Genomic DNA, 27,084 nt, shown 5'->3' on the forward strand with positions numbered 1-27,084 from the left:
CAATGCCACCGCGCTGTGTGAGCGAGCGGGACCTCGCTCGATTCACACAGCGTCCTCCTGTGCCGCCGATCTCCGTTCCCTGCGACGTTACGACGCACGGGAGCAGAGAACGGTGCCAAATTCAAAAACGTAAACAAACACTATACATGCAGTATACTGTAATATTATAGATTACAGTACTGTATGTAAAAAAAAACACACACCCCTTGTCCCTAGTGGTCTGCCCAGTGTCCTACATGTCATTTTATATAATAAAAACCTTTCTTTCTTCCTGCAAACTGTAGATTGTCCATAGCAACCAAAAGTGTCCCTTTATGTCAAACATGATTTTAGATCAGCTAAAAAACAGCGATAATAAATTATAATCACTTGCAGAATTGTGCGATAGCGATTTGTGGAGAAATTCGTCATAAAAAAAAAAAAATAATGACAGCGACAATTTTGCAACTGAGAACATTTCAGTGATTTTGATTTGATTACATTATTGAATATTTTTTATTAGAATTATATTATTATTTGTTATAATTATTTATAATTATTTATTATATTATAATTTATAATTTTGTTTTTAAAAAAATGTCATACCCGGGATGCCTATTAGATTCTTGTTTGGACAGATTTAAGTGAGTTATTCCTAAGAATTGCAGGCCTACAGTATAAAACGCCACATTTCCTTGCAAATAATTGTACCGATTTTGGTACGTAATTCCAGACAGAATCATACCGCCAGGGAGGTTAAAGAAAGAGGTGGAAGGAGGGGGCATAACCCTGTATTGCTGTTCTGCCTGAAGACCTGAAGCTGGTCAGAAGTTCAGAGACAGGAAGAGGACAGGCATCCCTGCAGTAAATATTTCTCCAAGATCTAGGTGTCTGCATTACCTGGGACCCTGAAACATACTTCATTACAGGTAAGTAATGTGACTAAAACCAGGGCTGCACTAGCAAAAGGCTGCACAGTGGCTGCATTTGATGGCACAGTGGCAGCATTTGATGGACACAGTGGCTACATTTAATGGCACAGTGGAAGCATTTGATGGGCACAGTGGCTGCATTTGCTGGCCACAGTGGCAGCATTTGATGGGCACAGTGGCAGCATTTGATGACACAGTGGCAGCATTTGCTAGGCACAGTGGCTGCATTTGATGGCACAGTGGCAGCATTTGATGGGAACAGTATCTGCAATTTATGGGCACAGTGGCTGCATTTGATGGCACAGTGGCTGCATTTGCTGGCACACTGTCTGCGTTTGATGGCACAGTGGCTGCGTTTGATGTGCAGAGTGGCTGCGTTTGATGGGCACAGTGGCTGAAATTGATGGGCACAGTGGCGGCATTTGATGGGCACATTGGCTGCAATTGATGGGCACAGTGGCTGTGTTTGATGGTACAGTTGCTGCAATTAATGGCACAGTGAGGGTGCAATTGATGTGTTTTTTTTCCAGAATTTTCCAGTTTGTTTGCGCCCCCAAAAACATTTTAAGACCGTAGAATCAAATCGCGCATGCACAGAACGTGTGAGATCACTTTCATTAGATTTCAGCTACATATGAACTTTTTAAAATCAGTTTTTGCCTTTTTTGCACTTATATTGCACTTTAAGCATGCTTGGGGCATTTCCTTGTATATATATTTGCATTTGTTTTATTGCAAATTTGACATTGTTCTATTTTTTGCACTTTATTGACACATGTCATTTATACATAGGGTCATTTTGTACACAAACTAGCGCTGCACTCCATTATTTGTAATGCTGTCTGGTGCCCAATATCTGGGTTGTAGTGTCCAGCTGCAGGTTTTATTTCATTATTTAAATATCATGTAAATATCATTTGTTTCACCTACCAAGCACAGATATTACTTTACATGTATCTTACATTTTGACTGAAAATTACATTGTAAATAAACTGTAGTTTCTTGTTTCAGAACGGAAGCATGACTTTCCACATACCTTCCACTGAGAAGAAAACCGACAACTCCAGCAAGCAGAATAACCCCCACCGTGATAGACACAGCTATTATAGGAATCTGGCTCTGATCACCGGTTGCAGCAAATGCTGAGTGAATAGACAGAAAACAGAGATTACAGTTTTAATTTTACCCAGTACACAGGGGGATTCAGAGGCTTTAGCAACTGCAGCTTCTGCAAAACTGTTTAGTTAAAAGTGCATTTATAGCGGTATCATACGTTTTTAAATGAATTTGTATATTTAAAGCAGAACTTAAAGCTGGCTATAGATGGCTTAAAATGTAGGCGGTTCAGCAGGAACCATCCAAATTTCAATCCATCCATGGGCAGCATGGTTGTACTGAAGTCAATTGATAGACAACCACCAGCCCAACCAGCCTGTCGGGTTTTTCTCATTCCATCCCTGTCAGCAGTGGCTCTGATGGCGGAAAAAGCCTTCCGCTGTTAGAATACAATAACACATCAAGAGGATTTCCCCTATCAACACTGACTGTGTTGATAGGGGAATCAAGCAATTTTATTTCCTTCAAACCGTGGTTGAAGGAAAGAAAACTGCATAATCTATGACTTGCTTTAGAAACACTTTCAGTTGGAGAAAATTATCATATTTTGCTAAATACTCAGATTTGGTAAACAACAGGAATTTCTATAATGTCACCATGTCTGTTTACAGAAACATTGCTGCAATGATCTTTTTGTTTCGGTGGTAACTTTGCCATTATGTAAAGCTAAACTCTAGGCAGATATAATATGCATAAATTAGTAACTGGACAACACATGTAATAATTGATTGTTCTAGCCTCTGTTTTGTAAACCCCTTGAATATGTACACCTTAGATTTATGCTGCGTACACACGATCGGAAATTTCTGTTGAAAAAAGTCAGACGGACGTTCTCCATCGGATATTCCTATCGTGTGTAGCCCCATCTGAGTTTTTTCATCGGAAATTCAGATGAATTCCATCGGAGTTTAGATATAGAACATGTTCTATTTTTCTCCGATGGAATTCCGATGTGATTTGGCCGGGCAAAAGCCAGATCGTGTGTACGCGGCATTAGAAACACCAGGAAATTGTAATTATAACATTTACATACTGTACAGTTCATACATACATTTTTATGAAACGTCTACTCTTTCTCCTTTATGAATATTATATATTCAATGTGATCTCAGTGTAGTAATAGAAAGCTAGTATCTTAGGTGTGCACAGCCTATTGCATTAGGGTGTGCACACCCCAAAACACAAACACACATGCTATATATATATATATATATATATATATATATATATATATATATATATATAATCATTTTAAAATGTAGTACGGTGGTGGATGGTGTCAGTAGGGCAGAGGTTGGTGTCAGTAGTATTTTATTTTTATTATTTAATTTGTGTATTCTTTTTTTTAAATGTTATTTATATTTTTTTAGAAGCTTTGATGAAATATCAGCAGGGGGAATCTGCACTGAACAGGGTCATTATGGTTTGCCTAGGCACACCTGGCACACCCCTGCGCACGACAATGCCTACTATACAACTTAACTTAATTCTGTATTCACCTCCAAAAAAAGTTACATTTTGTTATAATTTATGAACACAGCAAGTCTGAAGTAACTACAGGTATGGCAAGCAACCACAAATCTAATTTAATTAATGTAATTCTGTTAAAGGGGGATTCCACCCACAATTTTTTTTTTTAAGGCAGCAGCTACAAACACTGTAGCTGCTGACTTTTGATAAGGACTCTTACCTGTCCTACTCACCCGCAATGTCAGCCCTTCTGAGGCCGATCCCTCGATCCTAGCAGCTCCCGGCGCCGCCATCCTCAGTAAGGAAAACAGGCAGTGAAGCCGTGCGGGTTCACTGCTCGTTTCCTACTGAGCATGCGCGAGCCACGCGGCTCTTTGTGAATGGGCCGGCTGCTCTCTGGGACACACACAGTTCCCAGAAGGCAGCGCGCCCTATTCACCACAAGACACCGCGACTAGGACGGAAGAAGAAGTCCCACTGCGGACAATGAAGAGGCAGATTACGGACTTTCGCATAGCAATCGCTATTTCTGGTAAGTATAAAAAAATATATTTTTTTTTTTCAATTTTTTGGGGGATTTTGGGTAAAAAAAATAAATTCAGGGTGGAACTCCACTTTAAATTGACGTAATTCTGTTAAAAAAGCTAATATCCAATTGGTTGCTATGGGGAAAAACAGCAAGACATATCACAAACATACTTTATTTATTATTACTTTATGCAATCAAGTAAATATGATGTAAAAACATGGATCAGACACAATTTAAAACTTGAAGAGAAAGAATAGGAAGAGGAGAGATTCTCCAAAAGGAGTTTAAAGGGCTTAATCAAGCCTAAAGGGATTATGTACTGTCAAAAATATGAAGGGCTGCCACTGCTTACCCTTTTTAAGAAAAAAATAAAAATAGAATTAATATACTTTAATTTAATTGTATTCAACAATAAAAGTATCAAAAATACAATTCTATCTATCTTGCTGTAATGATGATCAAAACACTCACAAGTCAATATATCAAAAAAAAAAATTGCTTTTGAGACAGATAAGCAACTCACAGGTACAGCAGGGAAAAAAACTATTTATTCCCTGTAGATTTTGTAAGTTTGCCTACTTACAATACTTACAAAGAAATAAGGGGTCTATAATTTTTATCATAGGTGTATTTTAAATGATACAGAATATCAACCAAAAATCCAGAAAAAACACATGATACAAATGTTATAAATCGAATTGTAGTTCAGTGGGTATAATAAGTATTTGATCCCCAAGCAAGAGGGTTTTTGGTCCACTCTTTTTTACAGATCTTCTCTAAATCCTTAAGGTTTCTTGGCTGTTGCCTGGCAACTCGAAGTTTCAGCTACTTCCGTAAATTTTCTATAGGGTTAAAGCGGAGGGCCACACAAAATGGAACCTCTGCTGTCCGGATTTCTCCCCCTCTCCGGTGTCACATTTGGCACCTTTCAGGGGGGAGGGGGTCCAGATACCTGTCTAAGACAGGTATTTGCACCCACTTCCGGGCATAGACCCCCACATTATCTGCGGGCGTCTACGCCACATCTGGCACTCCCCGCTGTCTTCTGGGAGACACACGAATCGCGCATGCGCAGTAGGGAACCAGTAAGTGAAGCCGCAAAGCTTCACTTCCTGATTCCCTTATCAAAAATGGCAGCACCCGAGAGCCAAGCGATAGCTTGGCTTTGCGTGCTGACATTGCGGGCGCGCTGGACAGGTAAGTGTCCATATTTTAAAAGTCAGCAGCTGCAGTATTTGTAGCTGCTGATTTAAAAAAAAAATCGGCAGATCTCCGCTTTAATGTTTGAGGACTGGCTAGGCCACTCCACAACCTTAATGTGCTTTTTCTTGAGCCACTCCTTTGTTGCCATAGCGGTATGTTTTGGGTCATTGTCATGCTGGAAGACCCATCCACAATCCATCTTCAGTGTTCTAGTTGAGGGAAGAAGGTTCTCATCCAAGATTTGACAATACATGGCCCCGTCCATTGAGCTCTTAATCTGAGAAAGTTGGCCTGTAGCTTTAGCAGAGAAACAGCCCCAAAGCATAATGTTTCCATGTGCTTGACTGTAGGGATGGTGTTCTTAGGGTCATAGTCAGCATTTTTCTTCCTCCAAACATGGCCAGTCGCGTTAATGCCAAAGAGCTAAATTTTGGTCTTATCTGAACACAGCATTTTCTGTGGAGAGGGACCTTGAGGGCACTGCAGGATTTCAATCCATAGTGGTGTATTGGGTTACCAATAGTTTGTTTGATGACTGTGGTCTCAACTGCCTTGAGATCATTCACAAGCTCCTCCCGTGTAGTTCTGGGTTGATCCCTCACTTTTCTCATGATCATCCTTACCCCATGAGGCGATTGATGGTTATTTTGTGTTTCTTCCATTTATGAATATTCGCTCCAACAATTGACTCCTTCTCACCAAGCTTCTTGCTGATGGTCTTGTAGCCCATTCCATCCTTGTGCAGGTCTACAGTCTTGTCCCTGATGTCTTTTGATAGCTCGTTGGTTATGCCCATAATGGTTAGGTTTGAATGGAAGAAAGAGATTCTGTGGGCAGGTATCTTTTATACACATAATGAGTTGTCGTTAGAAGCACCTTCTTAAATTGACGGGACTAATCTGTGTACCCCATGAGCACATACTGTAGCCAGTCTGTGGGAGCCAGAATTATTGTTGGTTGATAGGGGATCAAATATTTATTTTACTCATTGAACTGCAACTCAATATATAACATTTGTATCATGTGTTTTTTCTTTTGGTTGGTATTCTGTCTCTATCATTTAAAATACACCTATGATAAAAATTATAGACCCTTCATTTCTTTAAAAGTGGGCAAACTTACAACATTTACAGGGGATCAAATAATTAGTCTTCCCACAGTAAGACAGAGCCTCCATATTTCTCTCTGTACTGATTCCCTTTAATCTCCAGATCCTGGTAATGGCCTCAGTCTGATTCCAAACCTTATTCTAGTGTCAGGATGGACCTGTTCAACCTTACTGAACTTAAACCAATGATCAAAATAGGCTTTTGCTCTCAAGGTATATAGACACAAGAGACACAATAAAGCCCCTTTAAATTGATACTATTTTCAATATGATTAATAGCAGCATTTATGTGTTTATGTTCCATATCATTGCTTCTCCTTTCCCAAGCTACCAATATGAAAATTGAGATATTGGAGTACAGTAAAGCAACCACAGATCAAATAATCCCCAATGATTTGATCACATTTAAAAGAAAAACACAACCTGTAAAATATACACTCCATTTTTCTGATCTTGTAGTTTTTAGTGCAGGTTGAAATTGTACCTCTCTTTGGGCTTAATCAAATGAGAAAGCAAGGACCAAAGTGTGAAGTGTGTATCCCGCTGAGTGACATGAATAGGGCCTCTTCATTTAATGCATCAGACCTGGGAGAGGAAATCTAGAGCAGTGTAAGAATGACAGTTCCCTGTTATGGTATTGATCTGCTGACTCTTTCCGCTAACTATTACATGGACATGAGCTGACAGTAATTAAAATGACTTACACACTGGGCTGGTTTCAAACTCAAATCTGCGACTGTAGGCGCCATACCCTGCGGCCGTGCGTGCTCGGATCTGGAATATATAGGATGACGCAGGCTTCAGTCCCTCGGCCGTGATTTCTATCTCCTTAGACTTGATAATTGTGTAGCTGGTTTCTTGGTCCTTAAATTTTACAGAAAGATGAAGTAAGTATAAATAGGGTAAATATGCAAAACAGGATAATTAACCTAAAGAGGTTTACAGGCAGGGCACATATCTTAAATGGACACCTGTCCATTTAAGATATTTTCTGTACCTGTTAGAAAACCTGGAACAAAATCTTCCTTTTTTTTACCCCAACTGCATATTAGTTCTTACCAAATGAGCAATTTTTTCATAGGTACTGGGAGAAAAGTTCCTGCCTACTCATAGCACACTTAGTTGGAAGCTCCACAGTACGTATTATGAAGACAATTCCCTTTAAAGCTGAACACTAGGCATATATAAAATACAGAAATAATGTATCTTCATATTCATTATTACATCCCAAAAAATTGGTTTTAAATACAAGCAGTGTAAGTTTCATACATTTGATCTAGTATTATCCTCTTTTACTCTCTGCACAGCAGACCTCAGCTTGGGAAAGTGGGAAGCAGGACAAGGAGCCACTACAATTGTGCCACAGTGCAAGGAGGTGGGAGACAAGAGCAGATTTATGGTGAGACAAGCTCATCAGTCTGCTTCTTCACTTTGATGCATTTTTCCAAGCATCGGTTTTCACGGCGTAAAATGTTGGCCGGTAAAACCATGGGGAACACCGAGAATCTGCTTGGCAGCTTTTTCCCCCTACACACAGACAGTTTTCCTGGCAGGAAAACTGCCATGACAGTACAACCATTGAATATTCACACACGTTATTTATCAAAACTGGAGCAGTCAGAATCTGGAGGAGCTGTGCATGGCAACCTATCAGGTTTTATCTTCTATTTTCAAAGCTTAACTGAACAAGCTGAAGATAGAAGCTGATTGGTTGCCATGCACAGTCTGCTCCAGTTTTAATAAATTTCCCTCCATGTGTCTGTGTCTGATCTGCTACAGTATTTGCAGGATCCTAGTGAAATTTTTTTTTTTTTTTTTTTTTGTTCCTCTATTATGCACTAAGGAGGAACTGCCATTCATACCACTGTGAAGCAAGCATAGACTTTAAGACAATATATGTATATATTATATGTATTATATATTAGATATATATATTATATTATGTATTTAAACACAAATATGTTTTTCTTAAAATGCCAACAGTTATGTTTTTATGTTTTGCCTGTCAGGGTTACAAATAAGCCCAGACCTTAGTTTTGACCCCTGTTAGTGTCAAACATCCATTTACTGTATGTGCAAGGACATTTAGGAAGAAACATGAGAATATCTTCTGCTCTTCTGCTCAGGACTGGATGTTTGAAGCAAACAAAGTTTTTTTTTTATGTACATCTCTACAGTTCACAGATTTTATATATATACATATATATATATATATATATATATATATATATATATATATATATATATATATATATATATATATATATATATATATATATATATATATATATATATATATATATATATATATATACTGTATATATACATATATATAAGTTTATATACATATGTATATATTTTCTTTAACTTTACATATGTAGCTTGTTTTTTTTTTTTTTTTTTTTTTAAACAAGCACAACGCACTCCTACTACAAGGAATAAATTGATTTGTAATAAATACCATGCTTGTAGGCTTAAACTTCACATGAAATTTTAATTGGTAGATTGTAAAAGAGATTAATCTCCAGAGAAAGATAACTGGTTTTGTACCAAATGGATACTTAAGTGACCTCACACACAAGAGACATTTTAATTGCTTGGTAGTGCAATCAATTTCTGAGCAACTGAGCAATACCACAATTTATCTACAAGTTGTTACTTGTCTCATAATATTTCCCTGTGGCAAGTAATTGAGTGCAGATTTTTTGAGAATTATTTAGTTAATCTCAAACAACATTCTGGTTTGTCTGTGAGGGTTCTGGTTCATTCAGGTCATAGTATAGCCTGTAGTAGTTAGTCACATTCAACAAGACTTGTTCTGTTTGAGGATCTTGGCCATCCTGCCCAGTGCCAAAACACTTTCCAACTTGAGCCCACTAGAGGGGAAGGTTCTTACATCACTTAGTAAGGATCTGAATATTACCATCCTGTCAACAGACAAAGGGGGATGCACTGTGGTCATGAATATTTAATGCCAACCGGGTCTCCTTAAATTTAGCCCAGAAGCTAACAGCTGACAAAATAAGTGCAAAAAGGACGTTTTTTTTTTCTCCTTCTCTTTTTCTCTCATTCTCTTTTTCTCTCCATCTTTCCCATGTTTGAGGGACAGCATAGAGAGAAAAAGGAGGCTGAACCGTACCTGACGGACTGCTGCTGCAGCTGAACGAGGGCCGTAGATAGCAATCCTGGTAAGGAAGTTTTTGATTACACCAGAGGGCAGAAGGATGCTTACTGGTCAATGCTCAGTCAGACATGTTAAGTCTCACCCAACGGAACAGAGCATGACAAGCGGCAGTAACCAGACAATGTGGGGGAGACTCACAATGGGTGGGCAGAGTGTAAAAGTGTCTCCTTTGCATTGTATCTTAAACTTATGTATTATTGTGCTGCTGGGAACCTGGAGAGAGAGCCTGCCAGGAAGCTGTGTACCGGGGCTCAGCTGCTATTACTACGGCAGAGACTGTCTGCTCGAAGAGGAGAAGTCTGGGGGTTTGGACCGCATTTATTGAAGTGGATTTCATCCTTATACGACATGCCAAATGCATTTATCATTTATCAAATATGTTGATTTTAAATCAGACCCTTTCCCTATTGCAAGAGGCACCCGTCAAGGATGTCCTTTCTCCCCCTCCTATTTGTACTCCTTATTGAACCCTTGGCCCATTTAATTAGATCTGAGTCAAACATAAAAGGTATTGAATTAGCTGGATGTCATTATAAAGTATGTCTTTTTTTTCTTCACGTCATCTTCCCATATCACAGCACCTAATCTCCTCTCTTTCCTAAACCGTTTTGCACACATTTCGGGCTTAACAGTTAAGTATCAAGAATCTACTGCATCAACATTTCTTTGCCTCCTTCAGACCTTCATACCCAGGAATACAACTCACTCCTAAGATAACCCAGCTAACTTCCCTCCATTACTAAAACAGGTTACTGAATTATTATCACAATGGTCCTCTATCCCTCTATCCTGGATAGGCAAAATGTATGTAATTAAGATGGCTATATTGCCCAAGTTTTTATTTATTTATTTATTTTCTCATTTTTACGGCTTATATAGTGCAGATTTAGCTTCTTTATCTGGGGTAAAACAAAACTCGGCGCGGTTACTGGAGACCCGATGCCCGGCGGCCGTCATGGACACCGGGCATCCGCGATTGCATGTGAATGTGAATGGTTCCAAAATAGTGTCAAAAGTGTCCGATATGTCCGCCACAATATCGCAGTCATGATAAAAATCACTAATCGCCGCCATTACTAGTAAAAAAAAATGCTATAAATCTATCTCCTATTTTGTAGCTGCTTCAATATACACTTATTGCGATTTTTTTTTCAAAAATATGTAGAAGAATATATATCGGCCAAAACTGAGGAAAATTTTCGTTTTTTTTTTATTTTGGGGGGATATTTTTTTATAGCAAAAAGTAAAAAACATTGTTTTTTTTAAAAAAAAAATTCACACCAAAAGAAAGCTCTATTTGTGGGGAAAAAATGATAAAAATGTCATTTGGGTACAGTGTTGCATGACCGCGTAATTGTCATATAAAGTGTGACAGTGCTGAAAGCTGAAAAATGGCTTGGGCAGGAAGGGGGTGAAAGTGCCCTGTATTGAGGTGGTTAATATTGTATGGCACTTATATACACATGATCTCTTCTGTTTTTTAACATATACCTATTAGATTGTTCTCCGTATTACTGCTCTTTCAAAATTAACCAATAGTCACTAGCTTACTTTTTTCCTTCTGATGGAATTTTCTATTGCTTTTGATGTAATACAGTACTTTGGTTTATTCGTTGCTCTACTCGTTACATTTTTACATTGTTATGTACTCATCCTGTTCATAAATCAATATGTTTAGATTTATTGCTATTTGAATATTGTACCACCATTCTTGTATGTACTCAATTTGTCAATCCTTGTTACATTTAAAAAATAATAAACATATTTGACAAGAAGAGGAGCAGTCTAGAAAGTGATCCAGCTACAGTCACAAAGGAGCTGGATAATGAGGGAGGACTCTTTCACTGGCCACTGAGAGACTGCTTGATGCAGAGACAGGAGCCATAAAAAGTGAGAGGTCTTTGGCTGCCATCTTGCTAACATTAAGTGCTCCACTTCCAGGAGAAGTTTGTTCACTTTATTCTTGGCTAGTGATGTAGTCAGGGTCTCCTGTATTTTATATTGAATTCCATGTGGGCGGGGCTTACTGCACCCATGTAGGGACCCAGAGAAGGTGCTCTCTAGTGCCCCTAAAATGCTGGCTGAGGCTTCCATGCAATGCAAGACTGTCATTTAAGGCAGCAATTCAACTTAAAAGCAAGGCTTCTCCAAAAATGTACATACTTACTTCCTTGTACTCTGTGGCCCAACTTCTATACTGTTTACATTGTTCACTATGGACACCAGTTTCTTATTATGCTCTATGCACTTCAGGTAACAGTTCTTCACTAAATTTTATAACTCTTCTATCTCCAAATTATGCAGATTTTGTGAGCTGCTACCGCTGAGCGCATACCGGACTCCTCCAGCCCCATCACCTCACTCCTAGTTACAATGATTCGTATTAGGGTTGTCCGATACCACTTTTTTAGGACCGAGTATAAGTACCGATACTTTTTTTCATGTACTCACCGATACCGATTACCGTTACTTTTTTTAATGCCATGTTTGACTGATGGGCACTGATAGGTGGCACTGACTGATGGGGACTGATAGATGGCACTGACTGATGGGTACTGATAGGTGGCACCTATGGGCACTGGCACTGACAGGTGGCTGGCACTGATGGGCGGCACTGACAGGTGGCACTGATGGCACTGATAGGCGGCACTTATGAGCACTGATGGCACTGACTGGTGGCTGGCACTGATAGGCGGCACTTATGGGCACTGATGGCACTGACAGGTGGTGGACACTGATAGGTGGCGGGCACTGATTGGTGGCAGTTATGGGCACTGATAGGTGGCTGGCACTGTTAGATGGCACTGATAGGTGGCTGGAACTTATGGGCAGGCACTGAAATGCAACAATAAATGACATGAGGAAATGCTATGCTGCAGCGCCCATCTTGGTACACCCTGCACTCAGCATCAGTAAGCAAACTATATGGGCTGGGTTTATATGAAAGCCTCTTAGTGTAAAGAGATCAATTTTGGATAGATTAAAGGTTAATGGGACCCCAAAGGCCCAAAAACCATTAGAACAAGTAGGGGCAAAGGGACTATAGCGGTACTAGGTAGAACAATTTGGAAGAGAATTGTAGTAAAAGTAGAAAATATAAATCAGTTTATTTAACATAATATCAAAAAACAGGCGACATACATAGTTATAAAATACATCAAAAACAGTAGTATAAAATGGTGGACATATTGTACGACCAACCGTCCCAATCACCGAGATGGTATGGACCCTAGACGAAGGGTGGCGGTGAAACGAAGGGGGTCATACAAGTCAAATCTCTACTAGTTTCGCAACGATAGTTGCTTCGTCAGGAGAATTTCTGTACAGAGAGAAACCACCCGCTAAGGAGCCATGTGAAAATATTTAAAGTACAGTAGGTGAACCCGATTTTGTGTCAATCTCGCTCTCTTTCTCAGCGAGATTGAGCACCTACGAGCCCCATCGCGGGAGCCAGCGCCGAGCTGGCTTGCCGCGATGGAGACAGAGCCGTCATAGAAGCGACGGGAGATCCGACTTGGATTCCCGCCAATTCTACACGTGTGCGGCGTTTGTTATGAATCCTGAAGGGGAAGTCCCCGCCGGATTTTAAATAAAAATCCGGCATGGGTCCCCCCTCAGGAGCATACCGGGCCCTTAGGTCTGTTATGGGTTGTAAGGAGAGCCCCCCTACGCCCCCCTACAGTCCCATCATGCTCTGTACCTACCCATGTGATACCTACCACGTGGTAGGTATCACATGGGTAGGTACAGAGCATGATGGGACTGTGAGGCCTATATAGGTCCGATGCAAGGCGCGCATCCGTCATTTCAGCGAGGAGGACCGGCGAGTCAACATCGGGAGAAGGAGAGAAGTGAAGAACATGACGTCACAGCACGGAAGAAGAACTCATCACAGCACGGAAGGAGAAGACGTACAGCACGGAAGAAGACACCGGACAGCGAGACGAAGAACCGGGGTGCGCCGAGTCAACAACGGAGAGCGGCGAAGACAGAAGGAGAACCCCGGAGAGTTGAGAAGACCCGTCGGGATAGCGGAAGAAGAAGAGCCCCGCCGAAGACGCCGGAGGAAACCCGCCGGGGGGGTGGGGGCTTTTTTAAAAGCCACCCCCCCCCGGCGGTGGAAGAGAACCAGACGGCGGCCCCCACCCACCCGAAGACGTCAAAGAAGAAGCCCCCCCTGGTAAAAGAGCTAATAAAGAAGACAGGGGGCGGCCTCCGGAGCAGAAAAATAAAATATTTTAATACACTGTGTGGTTTATTTGTGTTTTTACCACTTTTCTTGCAGGTGAATGGGTAGGGGTACGATGTACCCCATACTCATTCACTTAGGGTGGGGGGCCGGTATCTGGGGGCCCCCTTATTAAAGGGGGCTCCCAGATTCCGATAAGCCTCCCGCCCGCATACCCCGACAACCAACGGCCAGGGTTGTCGGGAAGGGGCCCTGTCCTCATCAACATGGGGACAGGGTGCTCTGAGGTGGGGGGGGCCGCAGTGCGCCCCCCTGCCCCAGAGCACCCAACCCCCCCATGTTGAGGGCATGCAGCCTGGTACGGCTCAGGAGGGGGGGGGGGCGCTCGCTCGTCCCCACTCCCTTCCTGGCTGGCCGGGTAGCGTGCTTTGGATACGGGTCTGGTATGGATTGTAGGGGGACCCCTACGCCGTTTTTTTCGGCGTAGAGGGGGCTCTCCTTACAACCCATAACAGACCTAAGGGCCCGGTATGCTCCTGAGGGGGGGACCCATGCCGGATTTTTATTTAAAATCCGGCGGGGACTTCCCCCTCAGGATTCATAACAAACGCCGCACACGTGTAGAATTGGCGGGAATCCAAGTCGGATCTCCCGTCGCTTCTATGACGCGCTTGCTGGGATGTGCTGTCACTATTCCAGTGAGTGTGAGATGTCGGCGAGATCTCGGCACCCTGTCGCCGAGTATCAGCGCGACGCTGTCGTGCTGAAAGCACAATATCACAAACACCTACTGTAAGAGGGCCCTGGGACCTATAATAATAAGCAGCAACTAATCAACGGCCGCACAGGGAGCTGTAAGTAACAGGTTCACATGTGTCAGCAACAAGGAGATTGTTTGTGAATAGGTAGCTTGTTATTTGGTACAACGACAAGCATGTCCCAGGGTCAGGTGTGTAACAAGATGTCAACTGCTTGCTTACTGTGGCCAAGTACAGGGTGTGACAAGATGGGCGTCAGGATGTCAAAGCTGATGGTGACCGCTCTGCCCACTGAGGCCATCCGCCCACTCCACCCAATACGCCTACTGACGCCGCCTGCCCTCCTTGCCCACTGAATCTGCTCGCCCGCTCCACCCACTGAGGCAGCTCGATCCACCTACTGACGCCGCCCGCCCTCTCTGCCCACTGAGTCCTCTCGCCACCGACCAAGTATAGGGTCAGACATCGGGAGCATTTGTGCGAGAACAAGTACTCGCACAAATGCTCAGTATCGGTCCCGAGTATAGGTATCGGAACAACCCTAATTCGTATGTTTCACTTGAATCGTGTAAAGCTGTGCTCTTATATGTAACCTATGCTTACTCTTCTCCTGAGGCCTCACTCCATCTTTTATGGCTCCCAGACCGGGTCTCTAGGACACCCTGTGCCACGAGACCAGGCTCAGCATTGAAGGAGCCTAAGCAAAAATGCAAATTTACTATCAGGGCCTCCGTCACCTTTGCCAAGTCACCTCTTCCAGACTGGTTGGCTGGCTATACAATTGGCCCTCGTATGGTAGTTATTAGCAACAACAATATAGCTTCCTCTGAATAGCATCACTACACCTTAGACATTGGTACTGAGTCTTCTCTATCATGTCTTGTCCCCTTTTTAAGCCCTGTTCTTAGTGATATGCCACATATGCCTTGCACCCCATAAGTGTGTCCTCAAGTAACTTCCAGGCCTAGTTGAATAACAATAAACATTCTTTACTGAAGTTGTTAAAAAAATAGCAAATAAACGATTTACATGGTATCTTCAATAAACATTCCTGTACATGTTCTGTTAAGTGCCCTTTGAAGTTCTCCCTGTGCCCCTGAATACACATGAGGTAGTTACACCTTATAAATCCCTCAGAAAAGTAGATAATCACTGAAAGTGTGAGAGGATTTGTTGGCAGTTTAATTCATGACATATTTAAAGTTATTTAAATGCATGTATGGAGAAACTGTCAGACCTGCTGTACAAATTCAAACACACCCATGAGGGGAAAAGAGAGAAGCTATCTGATTACATTGTACTGTACGAGTGGATGCGATCCTGCACCAGATCATCTCAAAGAAAGGATTTGGCCCCCATGCCGCTAACGAATTCTGTGTTCTTACGTTCTGCAGGGAGATCACTTGAACCACCCTATAGCTTTGAAGTGTCTATTGAAAGGTCCTAGAGTCACTTCCACCTATCCCAATTTTGTGAGAGAGGTTAAGCAAGAGGAAGTGTCTTCGGAGGTAAAAAAAACAAGACTTTGGCACCCACATTCATCATGTGGTTGAAAAAAAAATCCAATACCCCCATCAATAGATCAACTTCTGTACAACCAGGGTGCTCATACATGGATTGAAATTCGGCCAGCTTAAATCAATTTCCACAGCTCTGCTGACTCTTCAAAAAGACTACAGGCTCAGGGGTCACTTGGGTGCCTAAATCCAGTTGCCTCTACCTCACTTTCTTGTTTGATGAGGGGAGCAGAAGATGAGAATTCTGCGAAGCACTTTTATCAAAACAACACTTTACTCAAAAGTCAAATACATCAAGTTTACATGGGAAGATGCACAGAATAATAAATTACCCTTTTTACTGTATGTGTAACAAGGCAAGTAGGGGGCAACTTTTTGACTCCCACCACTTCAGCACCCCCCTGGCTGCCGCGGACCCAAAGTCTGGCAAAGAACCAGCCTAGATGAGGTCAGTGCTGGATCCCTTGACAGGTAAGCACCCTTAGATTAAAAGCCAGCTGCTTCAGTATTTGATTTTTAAAATGTTTGTTTTTGTTTTTTGGGGAGGAGTGGCTGAAGAACCTTTTTTTTGCATTGCACATAAATACAATGCAATGAATTGCTTTAGTGTGAATGGGTCATAAGGGTCTTATGGGCAGCACTAGAGGGACTAATGTGAAGGTAAGTAATATCAGCTAATGGCTAATGTTTTCAGATGACTCATTAGACAGGAAATTAGGAAAAAATTACTCAAAATGAAAAAATAATATATGTATATGCTGAACATTGTACAGTATATACTGTATGTATATATATATATATATATATATATATATATATATATATATATATATATATATATATATATATATATATATTGTATGTATTATACCTTTATATAAAAATACAATTGTCTAGTACCAAGGATCTGTACAGACTGAAGTGACTGTTATGCAACAGTATTTTTCTGTGATGTATGTCAGTTTGGGTAGATCTAATTAAGCCAGCTTGGCTCATATATCTGTTCCCTAAACAACAAATAGTTACTTGAGCAGAATAAAAATAATTGCAGTATGCAATCTGCTAATTGTAAAACCATGTGCTTTCTATTGCATCATCTTTCATTTTAGAATTAGTAATTATTTTAACAGGAGTTCATACATAGGGGCAATACTTCTACCACTGCATAAGTAATTTAGACTAATTTGAAATATGCAGTGTATACATTTGAGGTGTTACGATATTACAAATAATGAGTCTGTACCTTAAACTGCTTCTCAGTTGCTTTTCTTTTAATGTTTATGATATAATATTACATAATTATAACAATATAAGCCACACAAGTAAGGGAAATCAACTTAACATTAAAAAAAAACCTTGTTAAATAGATTCATATTTTAAAAACGTGTTTCTATGGAATTTGTAATTACATTTACACATGGGGTCAGACATATTTTCCTCCTTTATTTCTTGCTATTATTCTCATATCACTGCAATTCTACCAGTCAGAGGTCTCCATGCCAAACTCATTGGAAACCAGGGACCACATGACCTAGGCTGCTAAGACTGGGTGATGGGAAGAAGCAACTGTTCTTTTCATGGTATGCTATAGTGCTAGAGGTATCAGGGATGTAGAGAGGCCACAGTGTAGGGGGTATTAATGTGATATCTTATGGTATATGGTTACAGTGCTGGGGAAAATATCTAGGGTGTAGAGGGGTCAGAGTGCTCAGGGGATATCTGAGATGTAGAGGGGTCAGAGTGCTGGGGGATATCTGGGGTGTTGAGGGGTCAGAGTGCTGGGTGGATTTCTGGGATGTAGAGGGGTCAGAGTGCTGGGGGATATCTGGGATATGGAGGGGTCAGAGTGCTGGGTGGATATCTGGGATATAGAGGGGTCAGAGTGCTGGGGGGATATCTGTTGTGTAGACAGGTCAGAGTGCTAGGGGATATCTGGGGTGAAGAGGGGACAGAGTGCTGGGTGGATATCTGGGATATAGAGGGGTCAGAGTGCTGGGGGGTATCTGTTGTGTAGACGGGTCAGAGTGCTAAGGGATATCTGGGGTGTAGGGGGGACAGAGTGCTGGGTGGATATCTGGGATATAGAGGGGTCAGAGTGCTGGGGGGATATCAGTTGTGTAGACGGGTCAGAGTGCTAGGTAATATCTGGGGTGTAGAGGGGACAGAGTGCTGGGGGGATATCTGGGGTGTAGAGGGGACAGAGTGCTGGGGGATATCTGGGGTGTAGAGGGGCCAGAGTGCTGGGTAGGCATCATTCTAGCAGATATATTACAGGTATATGCACAGGACAGCTTTGTTACTTTATGTATGTAGTATTTCCCCACTGTTTCTTTGCTGTACAGAATGATTGTTCATGTAGTAATAAGGAGCTCCACCCAAAAGGGGGAGCTCTGCTTGTCTGCCTCCTACCTACTTGATGTCTGTTTACCTGCGCTGTCTCTATTGTAGGGGCCCCAGAGCATTACTTTGCCCAGGAGCCCATGATGCTATTAAGAAGGCCCTGCCATCAGACTCTACTGACATTCTGCTTGGGAAAAAATATATCTATCAACAGGCTTATGTGATGGCTAAGCTGGTGGATCTAATTTTTGTCTATCTCCATAATAATTTTTCTTGTCAACGATTTTATTATAGTTAACTGTCACTGTTTTTTAGGTAAAAAAGTAGTCATGAAAAGATCTCAAGTGACCCCCAACTTGCAACATGACACTTAGTTGATGTGACAGTATAAGCACACGTGACGTTGTGCTTTCATTAAGGTCATACAAAAACAGTTTCATGTCTCTGATCTTGTCAAACAAGAGAATCATACAAAAACTATATTTGTATCTGACAGGATTAGAGCATTTCCGATGCCACATGGAGATGATGCTGCAATTATCGAATCAGTGCACACACTACAAGCTGCAATTCCCAGCTAAAAATGACTGGCATGAACAGCTCTCATGTGCCCAAACTGTAGATCTTTGCCCCTTCATATATTTAAAGATAGTTTACAAGCTGAACAGGATTAGGGATGTCTGTTTAAATAAATCCTGTAAGAAAATAATAAGGAGGCGCAATTGTTTTTTTTTTTAAATGCTAGATTCCTTGGTGTATTGTTGGTTAAGTGTCTTACATAATCACTGAACTACAACAAAAATATAGATGTACCCAATGGGAAGGGGATTATAATACCTGATATATTAAAATTGTCTGGATGTTTAACCTGCGGGTTAAAGGTAACACGCACGGAAATCTGACTTTGGACAAATGAGCGCAAGAAACAATGGGCCAAATTCTCAAAAAGTCTGCCTAACTTAAATTTCAGCAGTTAAGTTACACTGACTTAAAATTTCTACCTAAGTGCCCGATCGTCAAAGCACTTAGGTAGAAATTTCAGGCCGTGTAACTTAAGTGCCGCCGTCGTAAGGCGGTCCTCCTCTCCTGGGGGCGTTTAAAATTTAAATGAGGCACGCTGCCGCGCCGGCCGTACTGCGCATGCGTGTGACGTCATTTTCCCGACGTGCAGCGCGCGAACGTAATTAACGCCGGGCGGCTTTGAGAATTTCGACGGGACACTAAAGTTGCGACGGGTGAAAAAAAAAGACGCGCCAGGAAAACAAATAATTATAAAAAAAAATGACAGCGTCGCTCAGCATGCATTCCTGAGAGGGAGAACTCCATGCCAATTTTCAAAGAAAAAACCGGCATGGGTTCCCCCCCCAGGAGCATACCAGGCCCTTAGGTCTGGTATGGGTTGTAAGGAGACCCCCCCACGCCGAAAAATTGACGTAGGGGGTCCCCCTACAATCCATACCAGACCCGTATCCAAAGCACGCTACCCGGCCGGTCAGGAATGGGAGTGGGGACGAGCGAGCGTCCCCCCCCCTCCTGAGCCGTGCCAGGCCGCATGCCCTCAACATGGGGGGGTTGGGTGCTCTGGGGCAGGGGGGCGCACTGCGGGCCCCCCCACCCCAGAGCACCCTGTCCCCATGTTGATGAGGACAGGACCTCTTCCCGACAACCCTTGCCATTGGTTGTCGGGGTCTGCGGGCGGGGGCTTATCGGAATCTGGGAGTCCCCTTTAATAAGGGGGCCCCCAGATACCGGCCCCCCACCCTAAGTGAATGGATATGGGGTACATCGTACCCCTATCCATTCACCTGGAGGCAAAAAGTAAAAGTTAGTAAACACACAACACAAGGCTTTTTAAAATAATTTATTATTCTGCTCCGGAGGCCCCCCCTGTCTTCTTTATTAGCTCTATTACCAGGGGGGCTTCTTCTTCCACTCTCCGGGGGTCTTCTCCGCTCTCCAGGGGGGGTTTCTTCTTCCGCTCTCCGGGGGGGGCTTCTCCGGACTCCGGGGGGCTTCTTCCATCTTCTCCCCTCTTCCGCTGTTGACTCGGCGAACCCCGGTTCTTCTGCAGCTCTCCGGTGCCTTCTTCTTCAGCGCTGGCTGCCTGCTATGTTTGTGTGTTAGCTCAATTAGTAACAGGCAGCCGGCGCGGTCTTCTGTGACGTCAGGGTCTTCTGTTCTTCTCCCCTCTTCGGATGTTGACTCGTCGCCTGTTGTCGCTGTAATGATGGAAGGGCGCCTTGCATCACATTTATATAGGCATCACCATCCCATCATGCTCCGGTAGGTACCCACGTGGTGGGTGCCTACCCACGTGCACCCACCACGTGGGTACCTGCCGGAGCATGATGGGACGGTGATGCCTATATAAATGTGATGCAAGGCGCGCTTCCATCATTACAGCGACAACAGGCGACGAGTCAACATCCGAAGAGGGGAGAAGAACAGAAGACCCTGACGTCACAGAAGACCGCGCCGGCTGCCTGTTACTAATTGAGCTAACACACAAACATAGCAGGCAGCCAGCGCTGAAGAAGAAGGCACCGGAGAGCTGCAGAAGAACCGGGGTTCGCCGAGTCAACAGCGGAAGAGGGGAGAAGATGGAAGAAGCCCCCCGGAGTCCGGAGAAGCCCCCCCCCCCGGAGAGCGAAAGAAGAAACCCCCCCCGGAGAGCGGAGAAGACCCCCGGAGAGTGGAAGAAGAAGCCCCCCCTGGTAATTGAGCTAATAACGAAGACAGGGGGGGCATCCGGAGCAGAATAATAAATTATTTTAAAAAGCCTTGTGTTGTGTGTTTACTAACTTTTACTTTTTGCCTCCAGGTGAATGGATAGGGGTACGATGTACCCCATATCCATTCACTTAGGGTGGGGGGCCGGTATCTGGGGGCCCCCTTATTAAAGGGGACTCCCAGATTCCGATAAGCCCCCGCCCGCAGACCCCGACAACCAATGGCAAGGGTTGTCGGGAAGAGGTCCTGTCCTCATCAACATGGGGACAGGGTGCTCTGGGGTGGGGGGGCCCGCAGTGCGCCCCCCTGCCCCAGAGCACCCAACCCCCCCATGTTGAGGGCATGCGGCCTGGCACGGCTCAGGAGGGGGGGGGACGCTCGCTCGTCCCCACTCCCATTCCTGACCGGCCGGGGTAGCGTGCTTTGGATACGGGTCTGGTATGGATTGTAGGGGGACCCCCTACGTCAATTTTTCGGCGTGGGGGGGTCTCCTTACAACCCATACCAGACCTAAGGGCCTGGTATGCTCCTGGGGGGGAACCCATGCCGGTTTTGAATTTAAAAATTGCCGTGGAGTTCTCCCTCAGGAATGCATACCAAATGCCGTCGCTGGAATGGGCCTTTACAATGTGTGACTAACTTTCCACATTATAAAACCAGCCCTAGTTTTGCGCAGGCAAATTCGGAACTTACGCAGAAATCACAGTGCTGAAATGCTTTGAAAATCTGCTTGTCCTCATTTGCATACGCAAAGCTGCATTTCAATGAGAAATGCCCCCAGTGGCGGATGCGGTACTGCATCCTAAAATCTGACCGTGTAAGTGTCTTACACATGTCAGATTTTCTGCCTAACTTTGGAAAAAGCCTTTTGAGAATCGTTTCCAAAGTTAGGCACAGGGATACGCAGGCTGAACAGCAGTTAAGTCTGCGTATCTCTTTTGAGAATCAGGCCCCATGTGTGTAGAATATGTAAAAATATAAAAAATATAAAAAATAAAAATTTGTTGAAGAGTTTTAAAGTTAAACAGTTTATATTGGATAGGTGTAGAGGAAACATGCCTAAAACAGGTCTTTCAGAATAATGGCCCCAAAAAAAGTTTATTTTTTATTTTTTTATTTAAGTAACATGATTAACGGATCTACCCTGCAATTTTAAACTATTCCGCACGTGTTAAAATCTGATTTTCTTGCTAGCATTTTACTTTAAACCATCAAAACAAAGCACACTGAGAGGCTAGGGTAGTTGCCAGTCCAGGCATCTGGGTAGATACTGACATTAAAGACGGTATCTCGGGGGCGTGTCCAAGATGGCGCTGGGAGCAGACGTGTAACTGCTGAGCTCCCGCTCTGAGATCCTTTTCAGCTTTGATCCGAGTGTGGAAATCGGACCATTACCTCACCCCTTCTCACCCTGGTCCCCGGGGAATGCGCCGGAACAACAGGGGCTGCCGGACCCGCCGTAACGCCGCTGCCGCGGTCACCCCACCCAAGTCTGGGCCTAGAGCGCCGGCCTCTACACACCACATGGCGTCCCACGTGGATCCCCAGCGGGATGATTCGATCCAGGCAGGGTCGGCGGCCTTTGAGGCCCTCATGGCGGCGATCTCCACCTGCCAATCCGCCCTCACCATTAAGATAGACCACGTCCAGGCGGAAACGGCGCTCATACGCCGCGACCTAGACACGTTCCGAGACCGCGTGTCGGAGGCGGAGAGACGGGTCTCGGATCTGGAGGATGTCCAGAGAGACCATCACGCCGACATACAGTCGCTGAAAGCCAGGGTGAAGGTCCTGGAGCACAGAGCGGAAGACGCCGAGAACAGGAACCGCCGCAACAATTTGAGAGTCCTTGGGCTCCCGGAGGGGGCGGAGGGCGCGGACCCGGTGGCCTTCATGGAACAGATCCTCCCGGTCATTCTCCCGGGCGCCCGATTCTCCCCCTACTTCTCTATAGAGCGGGCCCACCGAATACCGGCCACTAGGGGCCCGGTGGGAGCACCGCCGCGCACCTTCATCTTCAAGCTCCTACACTACCGGGACAGAGACACCGTCCTCCGGGCTGCACGTCTGCAGGGGGAACTCAAGTTCCAGAACTTCAGGCTCCTGATCTTCCCGGATTACTCGGTGGAAACACAGCGCCAGCGCAAGTCATTCGATCACGTCCGTGCCATGCTGAGAGACCGCGGTGTCAAGTACAGCATGCTCTTCCCTGCTAGGCTCCGGGTCCAAGATGGAGAGAGGGTACAGTTTTTCACCTCACCAAGAGATGCTGCGGCCTGGGCCGAGTCCCTACCGCGTTGAACGGGCTGTAACGCTAATTCTCCTTCACCCTTCATCGGCTGACTGTGAGTAACCCCCCTAGGGGGACTTCCCGTGGGGGGATGGGGACATACTGTGCCAGTTGAGGGGGGGTTTGCCCGGATCCCGGACCCGGGGGTCGCCCTGTCGCCTTCCGTGGCTATTGGGCCTGCTGGCCATTCCCCCCCCTAGAAGAAGACCATGGACCTCCTGCATACCCGCGGCTCCGCAGGAAACCCCCCCCTCTCCTCGTCCCTTGTTTTTTGAGGGGGCTGGGGGGATCGAGACCCTATTATTTTACACTGACTACCTGTTGATGCCTCCCCTGCTCCCCCCTTAGCGGTCCGGCTGCAACGGATGGACTCCTTCTTACTCCCCTCCCCCCCCTCCATTTTTTACCTCCTGCTGATATTTTAGGTGGGGGAGTCCCCCCCCCCCCCTCCGTATAGGAACTGGACTACTATTGTTTGCCTTGTCTCCCTGTTGGGAGTATTTGTTCTCTACTACCTAAGAACTGCGCCCCCGGGGCTCCGGGTGTTCCACACACTTTATCCTTCTGTGGATACTCAGATTCACTGACTGTTTGGTTTAACAGAAGCGGGTAGCCGCTTGTTCATTGCCCTCGTATCCAGCCTGAGGGCTGGGGTCTGTTTTGGGATGCAAGCTCTCCTCCATGTTGGGGGGGTGGCGGGGTGGGGGGGGGGGGTTTGGGTGGCCCGGTTGGCGCCCTGTTATGTTTGATTGTTATGTGTTCTATGACAGTACGACAACCTTTTTATATAGTGATTGCTGGGATGGTGGACCTGGACCCTTCCTCGGGCCAGACTCTGGCTGGGGTGAACGATCCGGGCCGCTCATGTTTGCTCGCTCCTTTTATGATCTTCTTGGGGGATTGTTATGGCTACTCTTGATGTCCTCTCCTGGAACGCACGGGGCCTTAACTCCCCGATCAAGCGGTCTCTCGTCTTTCAATTCATTAAAAAGCACAGCCCTCACGTGTGTGTGTTGCAGGAGACGCATCTGGTGGGTAGCAAGACCCTTAGTCTTAAAAAGCCTTGGGTGGGCCACCATTATCATTCAACGTACTCGACCTATGCCAGGGGGGTTAGTGTCCTGGTACTCAAGTCACTCCCTTTTAAACTCCTCGATCTGGTTCTAGACCCGGATGGCAGGTTTGTGCTGGTTCACGCTCTGATTTACAATCTCCCGTGGGTTCTAGTGGGTTTGTATTTGCCCCCTCCTGCCTCCCTGGGAGTCCTGGGAACACTTGCGGCCAAGTTGGCGCAGTTTCCCTGTGACAATGTGGTCCTGATGGGTGATTTCAACCTGGTCCCGGACTCTGGTATGGACAGGTTCACCCCATCGGGTACTACTCGCCAGGGCTTGGCAGAATGGGTGGACACGTATGGGCTTACAGACGTCTGGCGATGGAGGAACCCGGATTCTCGGGCCTTCACCTGCCACTCGGCCACCCATAAATCCTTCTCTCGAATCGACTTAGCATATGTTGGGGCGCCGGTATTGCCCAGGGTACGTGACATAACCATCCTCCCTCGCGGGATCTCGGACCACGCCCCCCTGCTTCTCTCACTGACGCTGACCACTGACCCGACTGACACCCTCTGGAGACTTTCCAGGTTCTGGGTCTCCGACGCGGAGGTGGAGCCCAGGTTCCACGACACTCTCCGGGCCTATTGGGTGGACAACCCAGGTACGGCCGCGGAGACCACGGTGTGGGATGCCTTTAAGGCCTCCTCCCGGGGCCATTACCAGTCAATCATTGCGGGGGTCCGGAAGGAACGCAGGGCTGAGCTCACTGATGTAGAGGGGGAGGCGGTTAGACAGGAGGCTCTATACGTTCGCACCCGGGAACCCCATCACTATTCCCACCTTCAGTCCCTGACGCGACAGGCTGTTCTTTTACGGACGGCCCTGACACAGAAAAAGCTGCTTCACCAATCCCAACGCATTTTTGAACAGGGGGAGCGGACGGGGAGGCTTTTGGCCTGGCTCTCTAGAGAGCAGTCGGGTGGGTCCGCCATAGCTCAGGTCAGGGACGGGGAGGGGACCCTCCACTCCACTCCACGGGAGATTAACAAATGTTTTGCTGACTACTACCAACGCCTGTATAGTTCCAGGGTGGCGTACGATTTGCCCGACCTGTTGTGCTACCTGGAGGAGGTGGATGTCCCTGTTCTCACTCCCTCTTCTGTGCGTAAACTAGATGCCCCGTTTAAGCTCGAGGAGATACAGGCGGCTCTAAAGATGATGCAAGGGGGCAAGACGCCGGGACCGGATGGGTTCCAGGCCAAATTTTATAAGGCTTATGAGGAAGATCTGGCCCCTAAACTAAAGTCGCTTTTTTCGTCGGCCTCAGAGGCGGGAGCACTCCCGGACTCGATGTGCGAGGCAGTAATCGTGGTAATACCTAAGGCCGGCAAAGACCCTACCCAGTGCTCCTCGTACCGCCCTATCTCTCTCCTCAATGTTGACGCAAAGCTCTTCGCGAAGGTCCTTGCGAATAGACTCAACACCGTTATTACGGCCTTGGTCCACCTGGACCAGACGGGCTTCATGCCTGGCCGTGGCACTGATATCAATCTCCGTCGCTTACATACCCACCTGGCGCTGGCGGGCCCGGGCGATCCCGGGGTGGTGGCTTCACTCGACGCCGAGAAGGCTTTCGACTCGGTCGAGTGAGGCTACCTCTGGGCGGTTTTGTCGAGGTTCGGTTTTGGCCCCCGTTTCCTGTCCTGGATACAAATGTTGTATGCTCACCCCACGGCGCGTATTCGCACCAACGGGACCCTGTCCCCCTCCTTCTCCTTGGAGCGGGGAACCAGGCAGGGCTGCCCGCTGTCACCGGCATTATTTGCCCTGGCTTTGGAGCCCCTGGCCGCGCACATCCGGCTAGACCCGGGGGTTCGAGGGGTCAGAGTGGGCCCCCTGGAGGAGAAACTGTCACTCTACGCGGATGACGCTCTGCTGTACTTGGCGGATGCTTCTACCTCCCTGCGTAACGCACTGGCGCATTTTGAGACGTTCGGGCGTTTTTCGGGAGTGCGAATCAATTGGGACAAGTCGGTGTTGCTCCCGCTCCATCCCTCGTTGATTCGCACTGACTCACATACTTCCCTACGATGGGTGGATGAATTCACCTATCTGGGGGTAAGGGTGGGCCTCGAGTCGGGGTCGTACATGGAGAAAAATATCCTTCCGATGTTAGAACATGTGACCAAGCGTTGTGCGACGTGGCGTAATCTCCCCCTCTCACCGGTGGGAAGGGGGAACCTTGTGAAGATGGTGATACTTCCCAAATTGCTATATTTCTTCCGCCAGACCCCTGTCACTATCCCGAAAACCTTCTTCCGACGTCTTGACAGTATAGTGATGACGTTTGTGTGGGCGGGTAGTCCACCCCGGGTTGCGAAACGTACCCTCTACCTTCCCTTGTCCGGGGGTGGGTTGGCCCTCCCCAACTTTATTGCATACTACTGGGCGGCAGTCCTGGTGACGGTCCGTTGGTGGTTTTCCCAGCCACGCCAGAACCCGGCGGTCACCTTGGAAGCGGCTGTCCTGGGCTCCTATGCAGCACTATCTAACCTGGTGTTTCGGGGATGTAGGGCTCACCCCTCTGTGACGGGGCCCATGGCAACTGTTATTCGGGTATGGGCGACTTCTAGGGCCCGAATGTTGAAGCCCAACACCGTCTCCCCACATACCCCGCTTTG

At 45.6% G+C, this 27,084-nt stretch overlaps 1 protein-coding gene across 3 annotated transcripts in view; it reads right to left on the reverse strand.

The window, feature by feature from the left end:
* Positions 1 to 27,084, reverse strand: part of EPHA5 (EPH receptor A5) — a 389,544-nt gene that overhangs the window by 42,701 nt on the left and 319,759 nt on the right. For all 3 annotated transcript variants that reach the window (XM_040324659.1, XM_040324651.1, XM_040324667.1), the window contains exons 6-7: positions 7,042 to 7,201; positions 1,948 to 2,053 (exon numbers count right to left, since the gene is read on the reverse strand). In XM_040324659.1, coding sequence (XP_040180593.1) covers positions 1,948 to 2,053; positions 7,042 to 7,201 — 266 coding nt within the window. The remainder of the gene's footprint in view (positions 1 to 1,947; positions 2,054 to 7,041; positions 7,202 to 27,084) is intronic.

This window comes from Rana temporaria, chromosome 1 (genome assembly GCF_905171775.1).
Source record: "Rana temporaria chromosome 1, aRanTem1.1, whole genome shotgun sequence".
Classification (NCBI taxonomy): Eukaryota; Metazoa; Chordata; class Amphibia; order Anura; family Ranidae; genus Rana; species Rana temporaria.